The 26,604-nt window shown below is 44.6% G+C and overlaps 1 protein-coding gene across 1 annotated transcript in view; it reads left to right on the plus strand.

Annotated features, from left to right (window-relative positions):
• Positions 1-5,571: 5,571 nt before the first annotated feature.
• Positions 5,572-26,604, plus strand: part of CDC73 (cell division cycle 73) — a 131,392-nt gene continuing 110,359 nt past the window's right edge. Inside the window, exons 1-6 of the mRNA XM_062211532.1 lie at positions 5,572-5,745; positions 7,783-7,888; positions 14,384-14,453; positions 19,463-19,525; positions 19,608-19,660; positions 23,689-23,777. Coding sequence (XP_062067516.1) covers positions 5,615-5,745; positions 7,783-7,888; positions 14,384-14,453; positions 19,463-19,525; positions 19,608-19,660; positions 23,689-23,777 — 512 coding nt within the window. The 5' untranslated portion in view covers positions 5,572-5,614. The remainder of the gene's footprint in view (positions 5,746-7,782; positions 7,889-14,383; positions 14,454-19,462; positions 19,526-19,607; positions 19,661-23,688; positions 23,778-26,604) is intronic.

A 26,604-nucleotide genomic window follows, 5' to 3' on the forward strand; every position in this document is an offset into this window, starting at 1 on the left:
TTGTTTAATTCCATCTACGTGCAGTCAGGAGGTTTGCGCAAACTGTGTGGCAACTATAAGCCTTTGGCAGTTTCCAAGGACTTGAACTGCACAATACCATCTGTAGAGGACACTGCATTTCATACAGGATCTTCTCCATTGAAAATGGCCTCTTCCTTGTCCTAAACCTCTTCCCTCATGATTTCACACTGCAATGTTAATATGTATGCTCATCTAACAGGCAAGGATCTTTACCAAGATCAATCTGGATTGTCACTGTCCACTATGTCTACTTTTAACAAGAATAAGTTTGTTCATATTAGAGGTTCTTTAGAACCAAAAGGGAAGAATCCCTCATGAGGAAATTGTACTCTTGTCTGAAAGAGGCAGGGGATATCTTAGGTAAGGTAGGAGAAACCGTCTCATTTGTATTCTTATGTTGAAGTTTAGTAAGTCCTGGCTTTTTGATTGTATGGTTAAATAAAACTGTCAAGGGCCCAAGTTTTTCTTTAAAACAGGTAAATCAGTAGTTAAACTTCTTATGATTTAAACATCCTACAGTTGATACATTGTGAGTTAAATAAATGATCAGTTTCTATAACATATTTAAACTTGCATACGTGTATGTATGTACATATTCAAATAAGATAATTGTAACTGTATCCAATCAAATGAAATGGTAATAAGAGATGTCTTTGTTAAAAAGGTTAACTTTTATTAAATTCTCACAGTGCTAAAAATATTAAGAATTTAATGTTAGTAAAAATGAAAATTCTAGATTAACTATCTTTAAGATTGTATACAACTAATTAAATCAGTTAATAAGTAAAATTTTGATGCCTGAACAACACTAGGCAAAAGCCACATACATTGGTTCTGCACATAAGTAGCTTGGAAGTCACCATTTTATCTTAACATCAAGAAAAAGCTGAGGGGCCAGTGTTGTGGCATAGTGGGTACAGCCACCGCCTGCAATGCTGGCATCCTACATGGGCACCAGTTCAAGTCCCGGCTGCTCTTCTTCTAATCCAGCTGTCTAGTATGGCCTGGGGAAGCAGTAGAAGATGGCCCAAGTGATTGGGCCCCTGCACTTGTGCGGGAAACCCAGAGGAAGCTCCTGGCTCTTGGCTTTGGATCAGCCCAGCTCTGACCACTGCGGCCATTTGGGGAGTGAACCTGCAGATGGAAGGCTCTCTCTCTCTCTCTCTCTCTCTCTCTCTCTCTCTCTCCTCTTTTTCTCTGCCTCTCCTTCTCTGTGTAACTCTGATTTTCAAATACATAAATAAATCTTAAAAAAAAAAAAAAACAAAAAAACTTAGGGGCACTCAGTCACAAGGAAGCCTTCATATGTTTGAAGATTTTGCCTCCTTGAGCTCAACCGGGCTTTCACAGTAAATGTCTGGACAAATCCCCTAATTTTCTAGCAGGGAAGGGAATAGGGATCATTTTGAAATATACCAGCGTACTTCGTTTTTCTTAACAAAGTCTGTCGCAAAGCTAGTTGATCAGAGTCTAAATCTGTGGGGGTTTTATTGGAGCCTAGCTGACCTTGGAGAAGGAAAGTGCCCAACTCCAACCAGCTCTAGTCTTCCAAATGGGAGAAGGGGACACGCGACTGCAGATCACTCGGGCCATCTTGTGTTACACCTAGGGCTAAGGGGGTACAGTGAGCTGAGCAGCACCAGAGAGGTCCCCAGTGCAGTGGTACATGCTTGCTAGGAGACTGGGAGTTAACCTGGGACTGCAGGAGGCTTCCCTTCTCCTGACACCTTAATGTCACGTCACTAAGGTCTATTTAGAGCAGATTCTCTTACTTAGTACATCGTGTCCAGTTATCAACAAAAAATTATAAGGCACACTAAATTCAAAGTACACAATTTGAGAAGACAGCGCGAGCACCTGAAACAGACATGGCAGGGCTGTTTTAATGATCAGGTAGGGTATTTAAAACAATGATTAATATGCTTGGGATGTTAATGGACAAGGTATACAGCTTGCAAGAAAAGGCGGCCAATGCAAACAGAGGGATAGAAATCCTGAGAAAGAACCAAAAAGAAACACTAGAGCTCAGAAACACTACAACATAAGCGAAGAATGCCTCTTATTGGCTTATTAGTAGACTGGACATGCCTCCAAAACTAAAAAAGCAGAGAATAAAGAGAAAAAAACAGAACAGCATCCAAGGATTGTGACATCTACGAAGGTGTAACATAGATGTCATGGAAATGTATTAGTCTACTTTTTATTTCTTCAACTGAAATACCAAGAGGAGCTGCTTGGGACTAGAACCTGGCGCCCATATGGGATGCCAGCGCCACAGGCGGAGGATTAACCACGTGAGTCATGGTGCCGGCCCACGATAAAGGTTTGATAAGATGGAAATGCTAAATATCTTGCTTTGATCATTACACACTGTGTATTTTTATCAAATTATCATGCTGTCCCCCATTAACATATACTAACATGTGTTCATTGAAAAAGAAAGCAAGCTTTGGAGAAAAAAACACTTTATAGATGAATAAAGATAGGAATTTCATCCAACTTCTCAGAAACCATGCAAACAAGAAAATTAAATGAAATATTTAACATTCTGAGAAAAAGTAATGCTCATCAAACTAGAATTCTGTACCTTGTGAAATTTTTCTTCAAAAGTAAAGGAGAGGGCAGACGTTGAGGTGGGGGTTAAGCCCCCACTTGCAATGCTGGCATTCCATTATTGAAGTGCTGCTCCACTTCTGATACAGCTCCCAGCTAATGTGCCTGGGAAGGTAGCAGAGGCTGGACCAAGTACTTGTGCCCCAGAAATCCATGTAGGAGACCTAGATAGAGTTCCCGGCTCCTGGTTTCAACTTGGCCCAGCACTGGCCTTTGTGGCTACCTGGGGAGTGAATCAGTACATAGAAGGTCTCCTCTTTCGATCTCTCCCTCCTTGTCATTCTTCAAATAAATACATTTAAAAAAATGTAAAGGGGAGGGGCAGGCATGTGGTGAAGCTGTTAAATTCCTGCTTAAATCCAACTTGGAATGCCCTTAACTCACATTGGGGTGCCCCGTTCAAGTTCTAGCTTCTCTGCTTCTGAGCCAGCTTCCTGCTAATGCACACCCTGGGAGACAGTGGCTCATGTACTCGGGTCCCTCTGAGCTGCTTGGGGACCAGATTGATTTCTGGGCTCCTGGCTTTGGCTTGGCCCTGGCTGTTGTGGGCATTTGGGGAGTGAAAAAGTGGAAGGAAGAACTCTCCCTCGCATATGTATGTGTGTGTGTATACATATATGTACACAGATATGCAGGGACAAAACTTCATGGAAAATGGAATGGAAAGGTAAGTTTATTTTGGTGCAATTTTCAAACCCATAGTTTTCCATAACAAGCATTTCCCATGAACTGTTTGAAGAGTGATTATAGGCGTGGATTGCACACATCTTGGATATTAGGATTATTTTATTATGAGGGGCCACACTAGCTATGAAGCAATATAGTGTTATTTGAAAGTGGACTTGGCTGAGGGGCATATTATGTACCAAATAACAGGCAAGACACAAGGCTATGACCATGACCATGCAGGTGTACCGCCCTTTAGTTTTTTTTGACAGAATGGACAGAGAGAGAGAGAGAGAGAGAGGGAGAGAAAGGTCTTCCTTTTCTGTTGGTTCACTCCCCAACTGTGCTGATCCGATGGCAGGAGCCAGGTGCTTCTCCTGGTCTTCCATGCAGTTGGAGGGACCCAAGCACTTGGGCCATCCTCCACTGCACTCCCGGGCCACAGCAGAGAGCCGGACTGGAAGAGGAGCAACCAGGACAGAATCCGGCGCCCCGAATGGGACTAGAACCCAGGACTAGAACGGGACTAGAACCGGCGCCGCAGGCAGAGGATTAGCCTAGTGAGCTGTGGAGCCGGCCGCCCTTTAGTTCTGTAGGAAGGAGGTAAGGTAACTAACAAGGAAAATCAAGTAACACGAGGTGTCTGATCCAGGTGAATGGCACAAAAAGTGTAGTTCTTTTGAGCTTGGGATGTGGTTCAGGAAAACATCACAAGGGTGACAATCCTGGTAGAACAGACAAAACATTTCAAATTCACAGCGGTAGAACTGCTAGAGATCAGAACTGACCCACATCCTCCTACTGGGCGCGTTAACAAAAATGGATTTTTTTTTTCCCAAAGCAGGTCAAAGTATTTGCCAGCCACAAAATTGCCCCTGCTCCCTCCTGACACAGGAAAGGTTATAAAAACATCCAGGTCTTTAATGTGCTGTACATTGTGATTTAATGCTATAACTAGTACTCAAACAGTATGTTTCACTTTGTGTTGCTATGTGGGGGCAAACTGTTGAAATCTTTACTTAATATATACTAAACTGATCTTCTGTATATAAAGAGAAATGAAAATGAATCTTGATGTGAATGGAAGGGGAGAGGGAGCGGGAAAGGGGAGGGTTGCGGGTGAGAGGGAAGTTATGGGGGGGGGAGCCATTGTAATCCATAAGCTGTACTTTGGAAATTTATATTCATTAAATAAAAGTTAAAAAAAAAAAAAAACACCCGGGACTTACACGGCTTTTTGATTAAGGTACCCAGGCCATGGCATCTTGACCTCTTCTAACGTGGCCAGTGTCTCATGGACCCCATGGAGAAAGAGCCCTGGTTAGAACGGACCCCATGGAGAAGAAGCCCTGGTTAGAAGAGCCTGCCACGTGCTCCTCCCGACGGAGGCACCTGTCGCACCCTGAGGCTGGCAGGGAGAAAGGGCCATCGTGGAATGCAAGGTTCGAGGCCCGGCGCGGGCAGCTCTTGTATTCTTGTGTCTTCTGGACTTGCTGGATGCTTTGCACCGTGCTCGTGCGCTGACCCACTCCCCCTCACCCCATTAACCACCTGACGCAGGGTACAGGGCCGAGAGGTGAGCAGGCTCCGAAAGCCGGCGGCGCCCAGGCGGCCGGCGTTGGTCTCCGCCGCTTTGCAAACCCACCCCACCACCACCGCCCCCGCCCTCAGCCCCCGCCCCAGTACACGGCTCGTCCGGATCAGCAAGCCCTAGACACCTAGAGGTGGGAGTGGTCCGCCCCGCCGGCCAACGCAGAGGCCCGAGAGCCACGCCGCCAGCCAGCTGAGCCGCTGAGGGGCTCGGAGCCGGCGCCAGGCCCGGGAGCGCGGACCCGCCGCGCAGGTGCGCGCGCACCTGCCGCCGCCGCCGCCGCCGAGCGCGCGCGCGCCCGGCCCCGCGTACGTGTGCCGTCGTGCGTGGGCGGCGCGCCGCTGCGCTCGGCGATTCGCGACGGGAGTCGGCTCGCGGCCGCGGGGCAGCCTGGGAGGGGCACTTTCTTTCCCTGGCGCCCGCGGCTCCCCCTGGCGGCGGCCGTGCGGCGCTGGAGGCGCGCGGTCAGGCGTTCTCCGCGGGCAGCCGGCGGCGGGGCCTTGCCTTCCAGCGCGGGGTCCTCGGCGGCCTGGGTGGCTGCTGCCCCTGCTGCTGTCGTAGGCGAGGGCGGCTGTTGGTGCTGCTGCTGTCTGCGCGCCGCGGCGGCGGCGGCGGCGGAGCGGCAGCCGGGAGCGGGCGAGGCGGCGGCGGCAGGCGCGGCGGCGGCGGCGTTGGCGGCGTTGGCGGCGGCGGCGCCCGGGCCGGCGGCGGCGCGGGGAGAAGATGGCGGACGTGCTCAGCGTCCTGCGACAGTACAACATCCAGAAGAAGGAGATCGTGGTGAAGGGGGACGAGGTGATCTTCGGCGAGTTCTCCTGGCCCAAGAACGTGAAGACCAACTACGTGGTGTGGGGGTGAGTGCGGCGCCCCCGGCGGCCTGGCCGCCGACCCCTGGCCGCGGCCGCCCGTGAGGGCCGGCAGCCCCGGGCGCGCTGAGGCGGGGGGAAAAGTTTCTGTGCCGGGCGCCGAGTTGCACTTGGAGGGCGCGGAGGGGCTGCCCCGGGCGCCGCGCGTCCGTCCCCGCCGCGGGCCGTGCCTGGCCGGCTCGGGGGGCCGGGGGCGGGTCCGGCGCGGGGCCGCACAAAGGGGCGCGGGGCTGTGCGCGGGGTGACGGGGCCAGGGGGTCCCGGGGACGGCGCCTGCTGCGGTGGCGTGGAGCGCGAGTGGGAGAAGTGCGTGGGGCCGTCGCGGGTCCAGGCGTTCGGGGAGGCGTCCGGAGACGGGTTTGATCCCCGTGTCGGGCCTCCCGGGTGCTGTCACTCCCTGCCGCTGGTGTGCCGAGGACCCTGGGTCCGACCTTCCCCATTGCCTCCTGCCTGGTGGAGCGCGGTGAGCTGCGTGGGGAGTGGATGGAAGTCGGCACATCGGCGGCTCTTTGAGGCGTTCGGGTCTCTCTGGTTTTTCCCGTGTGGTGAAATGAGCTCGTGAAGCGTTGGGGAAGTGACAGCCCTCTGAGTTCTCCTGCGTTGTGATCCCTTCACAGAGTTTGCTCAGGCAGGCAGAATGACATTTGAGATTGCATTTTTTTTTTTTTTCCGCGCTTAAAACGTCATCAGGCAATACATAGGAGGCAGCGAACGGTTGGATCGGAGCACTCCCAGGGATCCTGGTCCTGCCCCAACGTGGGTCGCCCTATGGGAGTAGAGGAGATAACACCGGTAGGGTGATGTGGGATGCTTCCTAGCTCCCTAGAAAGCAGCCATCACTTCTGGTCGGGGTGTTGAGGGAAGTGTGCATGGATGTGGTTTTAGCGCGTTCCCATCCAACAGGTTTCCTTGCGTGAACAAGTGAGTAGGCTTTGAGGAATGGGTAGGAATTCTGCACTGAAATGGTGGATCCCACCTTCCCGGAATAGGGAACTGTGTGCTCACGGGCCTTAGACTTGGAAAGGAAATGTTTGGCAGCCAATGAAAAAGCAGTGCTTACAACAGATTTCAAGCTTTTTCAGCAGCGAATTAAACCAAGAAATTATTTTTGTTTGTATGCAAGTGCATATATGCACATCTGTGTGAAGCATCGCACAGTACTTACTGCGTGCAGTGCGTTTTTCTTTTTTTTCATATCCTACAAAAAGTCTATATCGGTTTTACGAGTTTCATAGTACAGTGTTTTTTCGTACTTTGTGGTTTGAAATACATTGATTTAAAGGAAAAGTGGAAATACTGGCAGAGATTTGCAAAGTACATTACTTATGGAGGATAGTGCTTGGTATTCAGCTGAATTCAAATCATACTTTGATGTTTCTAGATGTCAGTAAGAAATGTGGGAGTGGAATGAAGGAGTGCATGGGCTTGAGTTAAGCCTGCACTGCTAGGTTGCATGGTTTTAATCACAGGTGGAGTTACAGTTTGGTGTGGAGTCAGTGGTCTGATTTCAGTGATGTCCTAAGAATCAGACTTATAAAATTCATTGTTACCTTTTCTGTAACATAGTGAAGAATGTTGTGCCACAGCAGTCTGTTTAGCGAGAGCCCTGGGATAAATTTATTGTAAATTCGCCACCAGTGGTGGTGGTTGTGCTTCTCATAAAATCTTGTTCTTTTCTCTTAGGGATTCTCTCCAGTCTGTAACTAGTGAGGTTTCTCTGTTCACAGATATCAGACAGTTCTTTGGGCCTAAATAGAGAAGAGTGTGTGTGTGTATACATAAAAATATCTCATCTTAAAGTAACTTCTGTGCTTTCCTGGCTTCTCGCATTTGTCATGTCTCTTTTGTGTTCATTTTAATGTAATGGAAGTCTGTTTATTGGATTTTATACTTTACCTGTGTTTTTGTTAACTGTGTTAAATATGTTGTTAAATATATCTTGCACTGGGTGCAAGATAAATTATAACATATAACGAAGTCTGGAGAGTTGACTTGGAATTGTGATAAAATTCTCAATTATTCTAGGACTGGAAAGGAAGGCCAGCCTAGAGAGTACTACACATTGGACTCCATCCTATTTCTACTGAATAATGTGCACCTTTCTCATCCTGTCTATGTTCGGCGAGCAGCTGTAAGTACCTTTCATTTTAAAACTTTTCTTTTTTGTTCATTGATAGTAGATCTCATTTGGCATGGGTAACTTCCTTTGTGGGTTTCATATCTAAAGAATAAAAGGTTTGAAAGTCTCCTGTATCGTCAAAATTTGGCTACTTTGTGACTTATCCAAAGTAAAAAATTTTTTTTCATGCAAAACGTAGGTCGTGTTTATAGCAGTGTAGAAAATTTTTTTTAAGATTTATTTATTTATTATTTGAATGTTGGAGTTACATGCAGAGAGAAGAGGCAGAGAGAGAGAGTGGGGTGTTCCATCCACTGATTTACTCCCCAATTGGCTGCAGCGTCCAGAGCTGCACCAGTCGGAAGCCACATGGGTGCAAGGGCCTAAGGCCTTGGGCCATCTTCTATTGCTTTCCCAGGCCATAGCAGAGAGCTGGATCAGATGTGGAGCAGCGGGAACTTGAACCAGCGCCCATATGGGATGCCGGCACCGCAGGTGGTGGCTTTACTCACTATGCTACAGCGTGGCCTGTGTGTGGAAGTTTTTAAATGCACTTACAGCGATGTTATAAAAAAATCTATAAACCTGTGAAAGGACCTTGATGCTTTGGAACTCTAGTTTAATCGCCAAGAAACTTTTCATTGTCAAAAGAATCCACTAACAGACACCTTTTAAGAATTTATTTTTAATACATTTAATATAATTATTTTCATACTCTGTTGATAAGTTTATTTTCCATTTTGTCAGCTCTCTCTGAAGAAAATCAGGAAATCCTTTTTTTTTTTTTAATTTTTATTTATTTATTTGAGAGGCAGAGTTACAGAGAGAGAGGTCTTCCATCCACTGGTTCACTCCCAGATGGCTTGCAATGGCTGGAGCTGGGTCCATCTGAAGCCAGGAGCCAGGAGCTCCTTCTGAGTCTCCCACGTATGTGCAGAAGTCCAAGCACTTGGGCCATCCTCCGCTGCTTTACCAGGTCATTAACTGAGCTGGATCGGAAAAGGAGCACCTGGGACATGAACTGGAGCCAAAATGGCACTCCAGCGTCTCAGGCTGAGGCTTAGCCCACTCACCACAGCGCCTGCCCTGCCCAGGAAATCTTTAGGACCTTTCAAGGAGCTGTTTCACAGGGTCTGTGATGATGAGATTCTTCATCATAGAAACCTTTCAGAAAGTTTGTGGAAAATGGGATTAAAAGATAAATTTATTTTGGTGGAAAAATTTGGATACTCACACGTACAGGAGGACTTCAGAAAGTTCATGGAAAATGTATATTATGGAAAAGGCATACATAGATTTCAAAATATTTTGTACAAAAATAAACTTATCTTTCAATTCCATTTTTTCCAAAAACTTTCTGAAGTATCCTTTTGTAATAGAGAATAAGTAGGGTTCCAAGTTACTTGCGTGTGATGCTGTATGATAGGATAAATTGCCATAAATGCCCAAGAAAAGTGCTCTAGAAGAGTAATATTTAATTTTTTTAAGTAAAACTCCTCATATTATTTTTGGTAGAATGCACATAATTTTTTTTGAGTTACAATTGAAATAAACACATGTCTGCTTTTAATTTTTGTTTCAACTTATATGTAAGTACATACTTAAATATGAAATGTATTACTCTATAAATATTGCTCCCCCCTTTTTTTTTTCCTAAAGATTCATTTACGTGGGCCAGCGCCATGGCTCACTAGGCTAATCCTCCGCCTTGCGGCGCCGGCACACCAGGTTCTAGTCCCGGTCGGGGCGCTGGTTCTGTCCCGGTTGCCCCTCTTCCAGGTCAGCTCTCTGCTGTGGCCAGGGAGTGCAGTGGAGGATGGCCCAAGTGCTTGGGCCCTGCACCCCATGGGAGACCAGGATAGACACCTGGCTCCTGCCATCGGATCAGCGCGGTATGCCGACCGCAGCGCGCCAGCCGTGGCGGCCATTGGAGGGTGAACCAATGGCACAAGGAAGACCTTTCTCTCTGTCTCTCTCTCACTGTCCACTCTGCCTGTCAAAAAATTAAAAAATAAATAAATAAAAAATAAAAAAGATTCATTTACGTGAAAAGTAGAGTTAGAAGATCTTTCATCTGTTGGCTCACTCCTCACAACAGGTGGAGCTTGGCCAGACCAAAGCCAGGAGTCAGGAGTTTCTTCTGCTTTCCCACATGGGTACAGGAGCCCAAGGAGTTGGGCCATCCTCTGCTGCTTTCCCAGGCCCATTAGCAGGGAGCTGAATTGGAAGTGGAGCATCTTGGACTCTAACAGGCGCCGAAGTGGGATTCCATCACCACCAGCAGTGGCTTTACCCACTATGCCATAGCGCTGGCCCCTCCCATTTCTTACTGTTCTTAAAACAGAATTATTCTAGCTTTTCAGTGTCTGTCATTACAGTAGTTTTTGAATTATCTAACACTGTTGCTGAATTGCATTCAGCTGTGTGAAATTTCCATCTATGAACTTTACTGAGGTTTCTGACTTACTTGAGGTGTCTTCAAAACAGTACCTTGCTATTTAACGGAATTGAGAAAGTATCCCATTGCCTGGTGGGCTTTGTACATACTAAACACAAGACTCACTCTTTTCTATTTATTTGAAAGGCAGAGTTACAGAGAGTGAGGGAGGGCCAGAGAGAGATCTTCCATCTGCTGCTTTACTCCCCAAATTGCAGTGGGTCTCCCATGTGGTTGCAGGGGCCCAGATACGTGGGCCGTCTTGCTTTCTCAGGCTCTTTCGCAAGAAGCTGGATCAAAGCCAGCGCCGCGGCTCACTAAGCTAATCCTCCACCTTGCGGTGCCCGCACACCGGGTTCTAGTCCCAGTCAGGGTGCCGGATTCTGTCCAGGTTGCCCCTCTTCCAGGCCAGTTCTCTGCTGTGGCCTGGGAGTGCAGTGGAGGATGGCCCAAGTCCTTGGGCCCTGCACCAGCAAGGGAGACCAGGATAAGCACCTGGCTCCTGCCTTTGGATCAGCGCGGTGCGCTGGCCGCAGCGGCCAATGGAGAGTGAACCAATGGTAAAGGAAGACCTTTCTCTCTCTCTCTCTCTCTCTCACTGTGCACTCTGCCTGTCAAAAAACAAAAACAAAAACAAAAAAAGCTGGATCAGAAGCAGAGCAGCTGGGATGCGAGCTGGTGCCCATATGGGATGCTGGCATCCCAGGCAGCAATTTAACCTGCTGTACCACAGTGATGGCCCCAAGGATCTCCTCTCTGAGCAAGAAACATACACTTAGTATTAAGTAGTTATTTTAAAAATTAGAAAGGGTGAAACTACTTGGTAAATAGGAAAAAATAGTGATATTGCTCTGTAGAGTTACTTTAAATCATACTAGATTTTAGAGATGGACAGTAATTACAGTTTTTTTTTTTGGATATATACATTCTTTTCCGAGTAATAAAATGGTTTAAATATTTGCGTTTGATTTTCAGATATTTTTGTTGAGGAATGGTTGTAACACATAGCTGACAACTGTAGTTACTGTGAACTTCAGGACTCGTGGTCACCTAAGATTTGGCTGCTTTCTTTTTCTTTAAAAGTAAATCTATTCATTTACTTATTTGAAATGTGCAGTGACAGAGAGAGAGAGAGATAGCTCTTCCATCTGCTAGTTCACTTCACAAATGTCTACAAAAGTGTAGTCTGGCAAGGCTGAAGCCGGGAGCCTGGAACTCTATCCAGGTTTTCCAAATGGGTAGTAGGGACCCAAGTACTTGGGCTGTTGTCTGTTGTTTCCCAGGTATACTAGCAGGAGCTGGTCTGCTGCTTCCCAGGTGTAATAGCAAGGAGCTGGCTTGGAGGCATAGCATCTTGGACTCAAACTGGCACTCATATGGGGTGCAGGTGTCCCAAGCAATAGCTCTCCTCACGATGCTACAATGCCCATCTCTTTTTTCTGAAATACTCATATTTGCCACATTGGAAAAGAAGAATTCTAAAATTCTGGGGTTGTACCAGTTCTGGCTGTTGTCTTCTCTTTGTGTTACTGCTCTTTGGTAGGAGCAGACTATTTTTGAAATACTGTTTCTGACCTAAAGTGCCTATTTGAGTAGACTTACATATTCCCTCTTGGCAGTAATGTAAACTCAGTAGTGACCAACTGTCAGTGTGACAGTAATGTAAATAAAATTAATTCCACTATTTTAAGTATTTATAATATTCTATGTAGACCAGTTCAAGAAAGTACAAAAGAGTTTGTAGGCTTTTAAACTTTATATACTCATAGAGGGAAACAAAAACTTAACCCTATTTTATAATAGCCAGAACTTTAAAAATGGCTTAAGTTTTAAGTGGTAAATATAGCTCATTTTTGAGAAGCTATTTAATTAGCATTCACTGCTGGTAAGGTATTTGACCAAAGATGTTAAAAGTTTCTTTTTTAATTTTTTTAAACGATTTATTGGAGCCGGTGCTGTGGCGCAGTGGGTTAATGCCCTGGCCTAAAGCGCCAGTATCCTGTATCGGCCCCGGTTTGAGACCCAGCTGCTCCACTTCCAGTCCATCTCTCTCTAATGGCCTGGGAAAGCAGTGGAGGATGGCCCAAGTCCTTGGGCCCCTGCACCCATGTGGGAGACCCAGAAGAAGCTCCTGACTCCTGGCTTCGGATCGGCGCAGCTCTGGCTGTTAGCTGCCAATTGGAGTGAACATCGGATGGAAGACCTCTCTCTCTCTCTCTCTTTCTGTAACTCTGACTTTCAAATAAATAAGTCTTTAAAAAAAGATTTATTTGTTTATTTGAAAGGCAGAGTTGCAGTGAGGCAGAGGCAGAGAGAGAGAGTTATTGATAGATAGATCGATCTTTCATCTGCTAATTCAGTCCTCAAAAGGCAGAAATGGCCGTTGCCAGGCCCATCTGATGCCAGGGGCTCCTTCAAGGTCTCCCACATGGGTGCAGCGGGTCCAGGGACTTGGACCATCTTCTACTGCTTTCTCAGGCACATTAGCAGGAAGCTAGATAGGAAGAGAAACAGACAGGAATGCAACTGGCACCCATATGGGATGCCGGCACTGCAGGTGGTTGCTTTGCCTGCTGTGCCACAGCGCCAGCCCCTTGATACTTATCATTACTTCATTGTTACTCATGTAAGGTGACAAAGAATTTAAGCATCACCTCTGGAGTAATTGCTTTGCATTCTGTTGATTGTTTACATTAGAAAAACTATATGGAAAATTGTGGTTATGCCAGAATACATTGAATTTGTGGCCCAAACATGACTTGGTACCTAAAGTATGCAGTTTTCTTTTACTTGCCTCTTTACAAATTGCTCATGTAGGTAATTATAGGAAAATTATCCCTTTTATTAAAATGGACAGATGTTTCAGATTTAATTTTTTAGTTTTTCCCTGCTTATAGAATTTATAATATTCAAGGATAAAAAAAAATACAGAATGTATAAACAACTACCACTAACATTTTCCTGTATAATCTATTTTTCCCTGTGCTTAAATAGAACATGTACCTATCAGAATTTAGTTTTAGTATCTAATTTGATTTATTTGAAAGAGTTTAAATAAGCAGAATATTTTGAAGAGTTCTGGTTTTTGTGAGGAAAGAAAGCACTTCAGACTAAGTGAAGGAGAAAGACTTGAAGTTATATTTTGAAAAGGAATAGTCATTGCTTCCTTTCCATTACTTTTTGTATATCTTCCTGAAGTTTCAAAAATGAAATTATCAAAAATTAATATGGCTAAAAGATCTTCAGTGGGCATGTGTTTTGCTCAGTGGGTAAGTCGCTGCTTAGGATGCCCCACATCCCATAGCAGAGTGCTTGGTTTTGAGTCTTGGCTTTTCTGCTTCCAATTCAGCTTCTTGCTAATGCATACCCTTGGAGGCAGCAGATTGTGACTCAAGTACTTGTGTGCTTGCCACCCTTGTGAGAGACCTGGGTTGAGTTCCCAACTCCCATGTGGGAGACCTGGTCCACCCTGGCTGTTTCAGGATTTGAAGAGTGAACTAGTGGATCAAAGAGTTCTTTCTGCTTTTCTAATGAATTAAAATAGACATTTTAAAAAGTTGGTTAAAATTTTTTTCAAGGTTTTTATTAGATTCTTTTAGTCTGTTCATTTTTTTAAGAATTGTTTATTTATTTGAAAGAGTTACAGAGAGAGAGAGGCGAGGGGGTGGGAGAGGTCTTCTATCCGATGGTTCACTCTCCAATTGACCGCACCAACGGAGCTGTGCTGATCTGAAGCCAGGAGCCAGGAGCTTCTTCTGGGTCTCCCACGTGGGTGCAAGGGCCCAAGGTCTTGGGCTATCTTGTACTGCTTTCCCAGGCTATAGCAGAGAGCTGGATCGGAAGTGGAGCAGCCGGAACTTGAACCAGCGCCCATATAGGATGCCGACACTTCAGGCCAGGGCATTAACCTTCTGTGACACAGCGCTGGCCCCAGTCTTGTTTTTTTACAAATGTGATATTTGAGTGTATGTTGTCAAGATATATTGGAATAAATTAAGACATTGCATGATATTTATCAATTTATATATAATTGTTTTTTGGCTAATACCTAATTTAAAATTTTGATTCAGACTGAAAATATTCCTGTGGTTAGAAGACCTGACCGAAAAGATCTGCTTGGCTATCTCAATGGTGAAGCATGTGAGTACTTTTTAATTTGTTCATTTTTAATAGATGTAGTCATTCATCCCTCTCTCCCTTCCTTCCTTTTCCCCTGTGAAATAAGTTTAGGGAAGAGATTTCATATTCCTACCAAGATGTTAATCTGCCTGCAGCTGTGTGCATATGTGCAACACTTTGCTAACAGGCAGTATGTACTGTTCTTGCTCTTCAGTTAATTCCATCTTCTCAGAGGCTTTGCCTCTGTAAATTATTGTTTTTTCTTTTGTTCCATCAGTTTTTACCTTTACAGGAGACAATAGTGAGATAGTGCATTTTCTTTTCTTTTTTTTTTTTTCCTTTTTTTTTTTTTTGGACAGGCAGAGTTAGACAGTGAGAGAGAGAGAGACAGAGAGAAAGGTCTTCCTTTTTCCGTTGGTTCACCCCACAAGTGGCCACTACGGCCAGTGTGTTGCGGCCGCCGCGCTGCATCAATCCGAAGCCAGGAGCCAGGTGCTTCCTCCTGGTCTCCCATGCGAATGCAGGGCCCAAGGACCTGGGCCATCCTCCATTGCCCTCCCGGGCCACAGCAGAGAGCTGGACTGGAAGAGGAGCAACTGGGACAGAATCTGGCGCCCTGACCGGGACTAGAACCCAGGGTGCCTGTGGTGCAGGTGGAGGATTAGTCTAGTGAGCCACGGTACTGGTGATAGTGCATTTTTTTTAAAAAAAGATTTATTTATTTATTTGAAAGTCAGAGTTATACAGAGAGAGAAGGAGAAGCAGAGAGAGATAGAGAGAGAGGTGTTCCATCCGCTGGTTCACTCACCAGCTGGTCAAAACAGCTAGAGCTGGGCCAATCTGAAGCCAGGTGCCAGGAAGTTCTTCCAGGTCTCCCACATGGTTGCAGGGGCCCAAGGACTTGGTCCATCTTGTACTGCTTTCTCAGGCCACAGCAGAGAGCTAGATCGGAAGTGGAGCAGCTGGGACTCGAACTGGCGCCCTTGTGGGATGCTGAACTGCAGGTGGCAGCTTTACTCGCTACGCCACAGTGCCAGCCCCAAGATAGTACATTTTTTAAAAATGTTTTTGGTTCTACATTTCTACTCTGTTGCTCAATTTGTTGCTGTTACTTTAGAGTTCTTTTCAGGAGGATTGTGTCTTCTTTACTTCTGATTCTTGAAACCACTCCAATCTGGCTTTAATGCTTACCGTCCCTCTGAAGTCATTCTTTGTAAGGCTGACACAGACCTAAGCATTGCCCTGTCTGTTGGTTCCTCTTACCTTACTTCTTACTTGACTGTGCACAACATTTGGAGTGTTGACTGCTCTCTTTTTGAAAGCATTTGGGGCGCCAGGCTCTTTTGGCTCTTTTGCTACTCATTTGTTCAGTTCTCAATTTGTTACTTCTGTGTCCAAAATGTAATTCTTGACATTTTCTAGGAATTGGCCTTTTTTTTTTTAATTTCTTGTTTAACCCTTAATTTCTAGGTGGCTTTTTCCAGTTTTATGCTTTAAATGTCCTATATTAGCTGATGATTTCCAAATGTTTATTTCCAACATTGACTTTCCTGAGCTGTATATTGATAAGTTCACTGTTAGCATTTTCCTTGGATATTCGGTAGGCTTCTGAAATTTAACAGCCTGAAAACAGAATGTCCAGTTACCGTTCCTTCTCTCCTAATATAAAACAAAAACAACGTTTCTGTTCTTTCCCAGATTTCCTGCCTCAGTAATGTTTAGTGCCATCCTGTTCATGCAGTTACTTAACGCGAAGAACCCTATCAAAATCTTTGCATTCTCACATCTAACATCCATATATCCACTCCATCAGCAAGTCTGATTCTTTTTTTTTTGAAAGATTTACTTATTTATTTGAAGGAGTTAGAGATCGAGATCTTCTGCTTGCTCTTTTACTCCTCAAATGGCTGCAACGGCAAGGGCTGGGCCAGGCTGAAGCCAGGAGCTTCTTCAGTTCTCCCACGTGGGTAGCAGGGGCCCAAGCACTTGGGCCATCTTTTGCTTCTTTTCCCAGGCCATTAGCAGGGAGCTGAATCGAGGTTGAGCAGCTGGTATACCAGCATTATATACCATTTTTCAGGCGGCATTTTTACCCTGTGTGTCATAACTCAGTCCCCCTTTTTCGGTCTTTAAAAGCATGACAACTTCTTTCCACTCTAACCCTATGTTATAATATGCTTCCTTTTTAGACTGTCACGTAGCCGCGTCACCAGTTCCTACTCTTTATTTTCTACAGTATATTCTCTGCCTAGTGGTTAAGAATGACCTGTTTTTGAAAAAGAAATGTGACTGTGTCACTCACCTTCTGAAGGCTACACCTAAAGTAGCTTGAAATAAAGCTTACACTCCTTCTGGCCTCTGTGATCTTCTGCCCAAGTCTGCGACCTTGTCTTTGCCAGTACTGCTCTGCTCACAACATCAGTCTTGATCTTCTGGCTGTTCTTGCTTCAGAGCCTTGGCATGTGCTGTTCTGTCTGCCTGCTTGGAATTGTTCTTTCACATCATCCCATGGCTCATTTCCTATCTCGTTCAGGTCTGTGCTCACAGGTTTCATCAGAGAGGACTTCTCTGATCATTCTAAAGTATAAATTAGCATTTCATCCCTCAGTCTTCTGTGTGTGTATAGTACTATCCTCTTTTAGTCTTCATCAAATTTCGTATCTTGAGCTGAACTTACTTATTGTCTGACTTCTCCTGTTAGATTAAAATTTCATATGTGAATTTAACATGAGTAAAGAGATGTGTCATATTAATGGGAGGGAGGGTGGGATTATTCAGTTGATGGGTTGGTAAAAGTAAGAAAGTTCTGTATTGTGGATAAGAAACGTGATGAACTGGGAAAAGATTTTTCAGCTCAAGGCTCAGTAAAAGGGTCTGTCTTATCCCATACGTGAAGTGATGTTGGAAATAGGTGCGTAAAAGACTAATGACTTGGGCTAGCGCTGTGGCTCAATAGGCTAATCCTCCGCCTTGCAGCGCCGGCACCCCGGGTTCTAGTCCCAGTCGGGGTGCCGGATTCTGTCCTGGTTGCCCCTCTTCCAGGCCGCTCTCTGCTGTGGCCTGGGAGTGCAGTGGAGGATGGCCCAAGTGCTTGGGCCCTGCACCCACAGGGGAGACCAGGAGAGGCACCTGGCTCCTGCCTTCGGATCAGCGTGATGCGCCGACCGCAGCGGCCATTGGAGGGTGAACCAACGGCAAAGGAAGACCTTTCTCTCTGTCTCTCTCTCTCTCTCACTGTCCACTCTGCCTGTCAAAAAAAAAAAAAAAAAAAAAAAAAAAAAGACTAATGACCTAAAGGGTACTGTTTTGCAGTTCACAGAAAAGGTGATAGTTTCATTCAAATTTAAACTATACATAGTGTTATTTAAAAATTAGATAGATAAAAATCTTGAGATTTTATAACACATTCTAAGCTAAGAGGAAACATATTCTGCTGTCTTGTTCATTATAATGTCAGTTGATACAACTCCTGTTGAAACTGGCAGCAGTCTGTCATTTTGGATTTGACTGGAAATCTTAATTCTGGGACTTTCTGACATATATTTGAAATTGTTTTAAATGGTGTGTATATAATATATTCTTGGCAATTGTTTGTAATGACAAAAGACTTAAAATTGAACTGTTCAAAGATAGGGAATTAGTTAAGTTATAATTAACTTATAAAATACCTATGTAGCTGTATAAAAAGAGTTACATTGCTCTACACACTTACATAGAGGGTTGTCGGAAATCCACTGTTAGATAAAAAAAATCCAAGTTTTAGGAATGAATGGCTTGTATGCCACTTTTTGTTAAAAAAGTGAAATGGATGATTTTTTTTTGAAAGAAACTAGAAGGATATGTAAGACTGTCAGTAGTTACATAGGGTGGTGGGAGCAAGGTGAATGGGAGTGGATGCACTTTGCAGTTCCGTTGTTTTGAGACATTCAGAAATTCAATAAGGGTAGGGTGTTTGGCACAGAGGCTTCTGGAGTGCCTGAAGCCCATGGTGGAGTGTCTGGGTTCCAGTCCTGACTCCACTCCCAGTTCCAGTATCCAACTGATTCGCACTCTGGGAAGTGTAGTGGATGATGGTTCAAGTTGGATCCTTGCCACTTACATCAGAGACCTGGTTTGAGTTTATGGCTCTGGCTTCTTCAGCTTGTGCAGGCCCCATCTTTGTGGGTATTTGGAGTGTGAATCAGTGTATGGGAGCTCTGTATTTCTCTCAAGTAAAATAAAATAAGAATTAAATGATTTAACTAGAAAGAAAGTTTTTTTTTTTTTTTTTTTTTTTTTTTTTTTTTTTTGACAGGCAGAGTGGACAGTGAGAGAGAGAGAGACAGAGAGAAAGGTCTTCCTTTGCCGTTGGTTCACCCTCTAATGGCCGCCGCGGTAGCGCGCTGCGGCCGGCGCACCGCGCTGTTCCGATGGCAGGAGCCAGGTGCTTATCCTGGTCTCCCATGGGGTGCAGAGCCCAAACACTTGGGCCATCCTCCACTGCACTCCCTGGCCACAGCAGAGAGCTGGCCTGGAAGAGGGGCAACCGGGACAGGATCGGTGCCCCGACCGGGACTAGAACCCGGTGTGCCGGCGCCGCAAGGCGGAGGATTAGCCTGTTGAGCCACGGCGCCGGCCGAAAGAAAGTTTTCTTACCAGTTACGAATAACTGAAAGCTGTGTGCTTCAGTGAATGAAATTTTAAAAAACTTCCAATCATATTTGTATGTTTGTGTTTAGATAAACTTTTTTTAAATCTGCATTTGCTGTTGTGCTTGAGAGGATTCTTAGAAGTGTGATTGATTTCAGCCAGATCATCTTGGTAATTTTAAGCTAAATTGTTAGAAATAGTTTGTCAACTCTTAAAGATTTTATAATACAGATTAATCTTTTTAATCAAATACTTTTACCTCACTGCTTTGAAACTTAAAAACTTAAGGAAATCACCATGTAGAAATTAGAAACATAACAAGCCTTGAGCATCTCATTTGTAATATTGTCCAGTATATGTGTTCAAATGCTGATCTCACATGACTCTCTTTACCTCTGTAGCAACATCTGCAAGCATCGACAGAAGTGCCCCCCTGGAGATAGGTCTTCAGCGATCTACTCAAGGTCTGTAGTGTTGCATCTGTGTACTGAATGTGCAGAAGCCTTGCCAAGACTGTATGCTTATGTGCTTCTCTTTTCCTTAAAGTCAAACGAGCTGCAGATGAAGTTCTAGCAGAGGCAAAGAAACCACGAATTGAGGTAATGGGCTTTACAGATGATTCACATTGTTAGCAAAATTGGGACTGTGCAGTAATAAGAAATTTTGGTTTGTAGTAATTCTGGGAGCTTTTTTCCCCTTGAAGAAATTGTGTAGTAGAAAGAACACTTTATCAATAAAATAGCCTGTGGCACTGACACTTCGTGTGGGCACTGGTTCGAGTCCTGGCTGCTCCACTTCTGATCCAGCTCTCTGCTATGGCTGGGAAAGCAGTGTAAGATGGCCCAAGTGCTTGGGCTCGTGTACTTGCATGGGAGACCTGCATAAAACTCTTGTCTTTGTATTGGCCCAGCTCTGGCCATTGTGGCCATTTGGGGAGTGAACCAGTAGATGAAAGATCTCTCTCTCGCTCTCCCTCTGCCTCTCTATAGCACTGCCTTTCAAATAAAATAAATCTTTAAGCAAAAATTCATTTTCCACCCACTGGTTCATTCTCCACATGGCTGTAACGGCCAGGTCTCAGCTATGCAGAAGCCAGGAGCTTTATCCCTATCTCCCATCTTCCACTGCTTTCCCCTCTGTTAGCAGGAAGCTGGATTGGAAGTGGAACATCTGAGACTCAAACTGGTGCCCAGATGGAATGCCGGTGTTGTAGGTGGTAGCTTGACCTGCTGTGCTCCAGCGCTGGCCCCTGCAGCTGTCTGTGAAATTGGTAGTTTCTTGGAGCAGCATTTGGCCTGGCAGTTAACGTGCCTGTGTTCCTTATAAAAAGTGCTGAGTTTGCGTCCTGGCTCTGCCTCCTGATTCCAGTTGCCTGCTAATGCAGGCCCTGGGAGTCAGAAAGCAATGGCCTGGGAGGCAGAAAGGGTCCTTGCCACCTGAGTTGGGTTCCTGGCTGGTAACTTTGGCCTGACCTAGCCCTGGCCATTGCATGCATTTGAGGAGTGAACTAGTGGATGGGGTCTCTCTGTGTCTGTCTCTGTGCCTTTCAGATAATAATAAATAAAAATCTGTTTCTTCAGGAACTTGACTAATCCAGATTATTTTATTAAAATGGCAAAAAGTTAATACACTTGCTGAAATGAAAACATTGTATTCATCTCAGCATATGTGTCAGATTTAAAATTTTTAAATGATAGATTAATTATTAGGAATTAGATTCTTTTTTTTCCTTTTTTTATTTTTATTATTTTTTGACAGGCAAAGTGGACAGTGAGAGAAAGAGAGAAAGGTCTTCCTTTTTTGCCATTGGTTCACCCTCCAATGGCCGCTGCGGCCAGCGTGCTGTGGCCGGCGCACCGCGCTGACCTGAATGTAGGAGCCAGGTGCTTCTCCTGGTCTCCCATGGGGTGCAGGGCCCAAGCACTTGGGCCATCCTCCACTGCACTCCCTGGCCACAGCAGAGAGCTGACCTGGAAGAGGGGCAACCGGGACAGAATCCGGCACCCCGACCGGGACTAGAACCCGGTGTGCCGGCGCCGCAAGGCGGAGGATTAGCCTATTGAGCCGTGGCGCTGGCAGGAATTGGATTCTACCATCTTTTTGGATGTCTTGAATATGCTGGTGCTTTTTTTTTTTTTTTAATATTTATTTGTTTATTTGAAAGGCAAAGTTATGGAGAAACAGAGGCAGAGAGAGAGATCTTCCATCTGCTGGTTCACTCCCTAAATGTCCACAACTGCCAGAGCTGGCCAATCTGAAGCCAGGAGCCTGGAGCTTCTTCCTGGTATCCCATGTGGATGCAGCAGCCCAAGGACTTGGGCCATCTTCTGCTTTCGCAGGCACATTAGCAGGGAGCTAGAATGGAAGTTGAGCAGCTAGGACTTGAACCGGCACCCAAATAGGATGCTAGCACCACAGGTGGCAGCTTTACCCACTACCCACAGTGCTGTCACCTCGCTGATGCTTTTTATAGTTTCATATTCTGTTATTTATAGACATTCTGGTTCACAGTATTTTTATTCATTGATAGTGGGTATTGAACTGGAACAGAGGTTTCAAATTTTAATTTGTTTTTAAGCAGCCAGACTCTTTTTAGATTAAGTTTTTCCTCATATTCTGACGTAGATAATAAAGATAAAAGCTGAGCCACTAAGATCGACAAGTTCTTAGTGACTCTCAACAGGGCACTGTTGGTAGAAACTCCTAGGATTGTAAGGAACATGCTTTAAAAACCATTTAGGGCCGGCGCCGTGGCTCACTAGGCTAATCCTCCGCCTTGCGGCGCCGGCACACCGGGTTCTAGTCCCAGTCGGGGCACCGATCCTGTCCCGGTTGCCCCTCTTCCAGGCCAGCTCTCTGCGTGGCCAGGGAGTGCAGTGGAGGATGGCCCAAGTGCTTGGGCCCTGCACCCCATGGGAGACCAGGATAAGCACCTGGCTCCTGCCATCGGATCAGCGCGATGCGCAGGTCGCAGCGCCAGCCGCGGCGGCCATTGGAGGTTGAACCAACGGCAAAAGGAAGACCTTTCTCTCTGTCTCTCTCTTTCTCTCTCACTGTCCACTCTGCCTGTCAAAAACTTAAAAAAAAAAAAAAGTTAAAAAAATAGAAAAAAAAAACCATTTAGGATTTAGTTCAAGTATTTTCATCTGTGCTGATATATTTAGGACTTGTGGCAACACATGGAAAAAAAAAAACCTAGATCTAAAATGAAATTTTACTATGGTAAAGACATCTATAAAATTTAGTTACGAACTTTTTCAGAAGGGTTTTGTGTGTTCTTTCTGAGTAAAAGTAATAATGCAATATTATGTGAAGAGCACTTGTGTTAATCACAGGAAAAATGGGGGCTGATGTTGTGGTGTAGTGAGGAAAGCTGCTGCCTGCAATGCCAACATCCCATGTAGGTGCCAATTTGTATCCTCCACTTATGATCCAGCTCTCTGCTAATAGACAGGGGAAGCAATGAAAGATGGTCCAAATGGGAGACCTGGATGAAGCTCCTGGCTTTGGCCTGGCCTAGTACTGGCTGTTGCAACTATCTGGGAAGTGAGTCAGTAGATCTTTCTGTCTCTGTCTTTCTGTAACTCTTTGAAATAAATAAATTTTTAAAAAACTCACAGAAAAAAAGGAATAAGCAAGGTTTTGTTTGTTTTGGTGACCTTTTATAGATATCCCTCATTTAGGATAGTTCAACTCGAAATTTTTGACTTTACGGTAATGTGAAAGTGGTATGTGTTCAGTAGAAACCATTTCATGTTAATACAGTATTCAGTAAATTGCATGATGTAGTCAATAGTTTATTAAAAATGGGCTTTGAATTAGATAATTTTGGCCAAATGTAGACCACTGTTAGTGTTCTGAGCATGTTTAAAGGTAGGTTACATGTTCTAAATGTATTTCCAGTTTATGATTCACTGGGATGCAGAACCATTAGTACAGTGAACATCTGTACTAATGTGATCTGGTGTATACTTAAAATTGCAATCTTTTTTTTTTTTTTTTAAAGATTTTTATTTATTTATTTGAGAGGCAGAGTTACAGACGGAAAGGCAATGACAGACAGAAAGGTCTTCCACCCACTGGTTCACTCTCTAAATGGCTGCAACGGCCAGAGCTGAGCCGATCCATCTGCTGGTTTCCTCCCCAGATGGCCACAATGGCCAGGACTGGACCATGCCAAAGCCAGGACCCAGGAGTTTTATCAGCTTCCTCCCATGGGGATGACAAGGGCCTAAACATTTGAGCCATCCTCCACTGCTTTTCCCAGGCCATTAGCAGGGAGCTGGATCAAAAGTGGAGCAGCTGGGACACGAACCCAGGAGCTTCTTCTGGATATCCCATGTGGGTGCAGGGGCCCAGCACTTGGGCCATTTTCTAATGCTTTCCCAGGCCACAGCAGAGAGCTAGATCAAAGAGCAGCTGGGACTTGAACAGGTATTCTCATGGGATGCCAGTGCCGCAGGCGGAGGCTTAGCCTACTGGACCACAGTGCTGGCCCCTCGAAATAGTCTTAAAATTGATCTGAAGACAGTGATGCTTGGATCTGTATAAGTGGGAATTTGGGTAAGAAAGTGTTTTTTTTTTTAAAACTTAAATAAAATGCTCACTAACCAGTTGTTATTTCCAGGATGAAGAGTGTGTGCGCCTCGACAAAGAAAGATTGGCTGCCCGTTTGGAGGGTCATAAAGAAGGGATTGTACAAACTGAACAGATTAGGTAAGGATTTCTTTAGTACAAAGTAGATATTTGAAGTTTCTACTATTTAAATGTATGTAGAAAGTGAGTTATGAAAATGCTGTTGACATTTTACTTCCATTCGTTAAATGCTCTTGTGCTGTAAGTTCAGAAGGATGTGGTCATCTACTTGTACTCCCTGTGTGTATCAAAATGTGTGGGTGCTCAGGGTTAGTATATAACCTGCCCACATCCTCCCATATATTTTAAATCATCTGTCGGTTACTTATGTTTGTAATGCCTAATATGGTGTAAGTGCCCAGTCAGCGTAGGAGTTATACTGTGTTGTTTGAGTTATGACAAGAAAAAAAGTCTGTCTGTGTGCAATACAGACGCCATTCTTCAAAGAATGATTTGAGTCCCGGTTGGGGCGCCGGATTCTGTCCCGGTTGCCCCTCGTCGAGTCCAGCTCTCTGCTCTGGCCCTGGGTGCAGTGGAGGATGGCCCAAGTCCTTGGGCCCTGCACCCGCATGGGAGACCAGGAGAAGCACCTGGCTCCTGGCTTCGGATCAGAGTGGTGTGCTGGCCGCAGCACGCCGGCTGCAGCAGCCATTTGGGAGGTGAACCAACGGAAGGAAGACCTTTCTCTCTGTCTCTCTCTCTCACTGTCCACTCTGCCTGTCAAAAAAAAAAAAAAAAAAAAAGATTTAATAGAAAGATGACAGAAACAAGACAGATTTTTCATTTTCTGGTTCACTTCCCAAATGCCCACAAGAGCTGGGGCTGGGCCAGGCTACATCTATGGGGCCCAGAATTCAGTCCAGATCTCCCATATGGGTGATTGGGATCCAAGTACTTGAGTCATCACTGCTACCTCCGAGGGTGCATAGTAAAAAGAAGCTGGACTTGGAAGTGAAGCAGAGGCTCAAACCCGGGCATTCTGACACGAGATGTGGGTGTCCCGGAGCCTGCATGACTGCTGTGCCAACTGTAGCCCCCCGTAATTGTTTCTTCTGAACCTGCTGTTGAATTCATGGCTGTGGAACCTGTGAATGCAGAGGGCTAACTGGTGGCCATGATTTATGATACATGGAAGACCGGAAGCCATTATGCTTATGCATTCTGGAAAGCCTTGGTCTTGGGTTGTTAGCACATTGATCTTTTTAAAGAATTAGTTCATAACCTAATCTATTTTATAAAAAAATTTCTTGATCAACAAGCTTTTTCTGGAAAGTGCCATATACATTCAACTTCCTTACCTGAGGATCCATTTCCATGGTTCTGTATCTATGGATTCAACCAACAGTGGATCAAAAATATTTGGAACAATAACTTATGGGACTAGCATTGTGGCGAAGTGAGGAGAGCTTCCAGCTTTAATGCCAGCGTCCCATATAGGCACCGGTTCGTGTCCCAGCTGCTCCACTTTTGATCCAGCTCCCTGCTAATGGCCTAGGAAAAGCAGTGGAGGATGGCTCAAATGTTTAGGCCCTTGTCATCCCCATGGGAGGAAGCTGATAAAACTCCTGGGTCCTGGCTTTGGCGTGGTCCAGTCCTGGCCATCTGGGGAGGAAACCAGCAGATGGTTTCATTGTCTCTGTCTCTGTCCCTGTCTCTTTCTCTTTGTCTCTCCCTTTCTGTAACTCTGCCTTTCAAATAAATCTTTAAAAATATTTTATTTTATTATTTATTATTATTTGTAAGCTGTTTTTATTAGCTTATGTCTGTATTGAACATGTACAGAATTTTTTCCTTCATTCTTTAATGCAATATAATAACTATTTGCATAGCATATACATTGTATTAGGCATTGTAAGAAATCTAGAGATAGCTTAAAGTACACAGAAAGATGTAGGTAGACATATGCAAATATTATACCATTCTATTTAAGGAATTCGAGCACCTGTGGATTTTGATATCCATGAGGGTCATAGAACCAATCACCCATGTATTCTGAAGGATGACTGTTAAGAATTTTTGGATTTGCAGTGATGTCTCTTTTGCAACTGTTCAACTTCTGTTGCAGGAAGGGCGGCCATAGATCATACATCAGTGGATGGTCATGTCTGGATTTGACCTGTGGCCTTAGTTTGCAGACCCTTAATTTTTACTATAATTAGAATCAACTTTATCGTATTTCTGTGGTGCATTATAATCCTTGTGGAAGTTTTATCCAAAGTTAAAAATTCAGTGCAGATTTTAAAATGTATTATTGAGATATAATTAATGTGTAGTTAACTTTGCATGTTTAAAGTATATAAGTTTTCATGTGTATTTACATATGTACAGCTATCATTATAAGCAAGATACTGAATATAACACCATCCCTTTAAATTTCCTGTGTAACCTCTCACTTCCACTTCTGCATCAGGCAGCCAGTGATCTTCCGCTGTTATAGATTAGTTTGTTTTCTAGAATTATGTGTGCATGAAGTTATAGTATATATTTTTTGCAGGGAGGGAGGTGATATCTAGTTTCTTCTGTAATTATTTTGAGACTTAAAGCTTTTGGCATTATCAGTAAATCATGCTTTTTTATTGCTGAGTACTCTTCCATTGTATGGATGTACCCACTCACTCGTTTACCCAGTCACCTGTTGATGCATTATACTTGTTGTAATTTTTTGGCTATTACAGCTAAAGCTTTTGTGAACATTTGTGTATAAATTTTTAAATGGATATATGCTTTGATTTCTCATGGGGAAAATACCTAGGGGAAGAACAGTGGGATTGTATAGTACTGTGTGTATAACTTTTTAAAAAATGGTTTTCCAAAGTGATTGTGCCTTTTACATTTCTGTCAGCGATGTCTTAGTTTCTCTACATCTTTTCTAACACTTATGTAGTCAGGCTTTATAATTTCAGTGATT

Source organism: Lepus europaeus, chromosome 14 (assembly GCF_033115175.1).
Source record: "Lepus europaeus isolate LE1 chromosome 14, mLepTim1.pri, whole genome shotgun sequence".
NCBI lineage: Eukaryota > Metazoa > Chordata > Mammalia > Lagomorpha > Leporidae > Lepus > Lepus europaeus.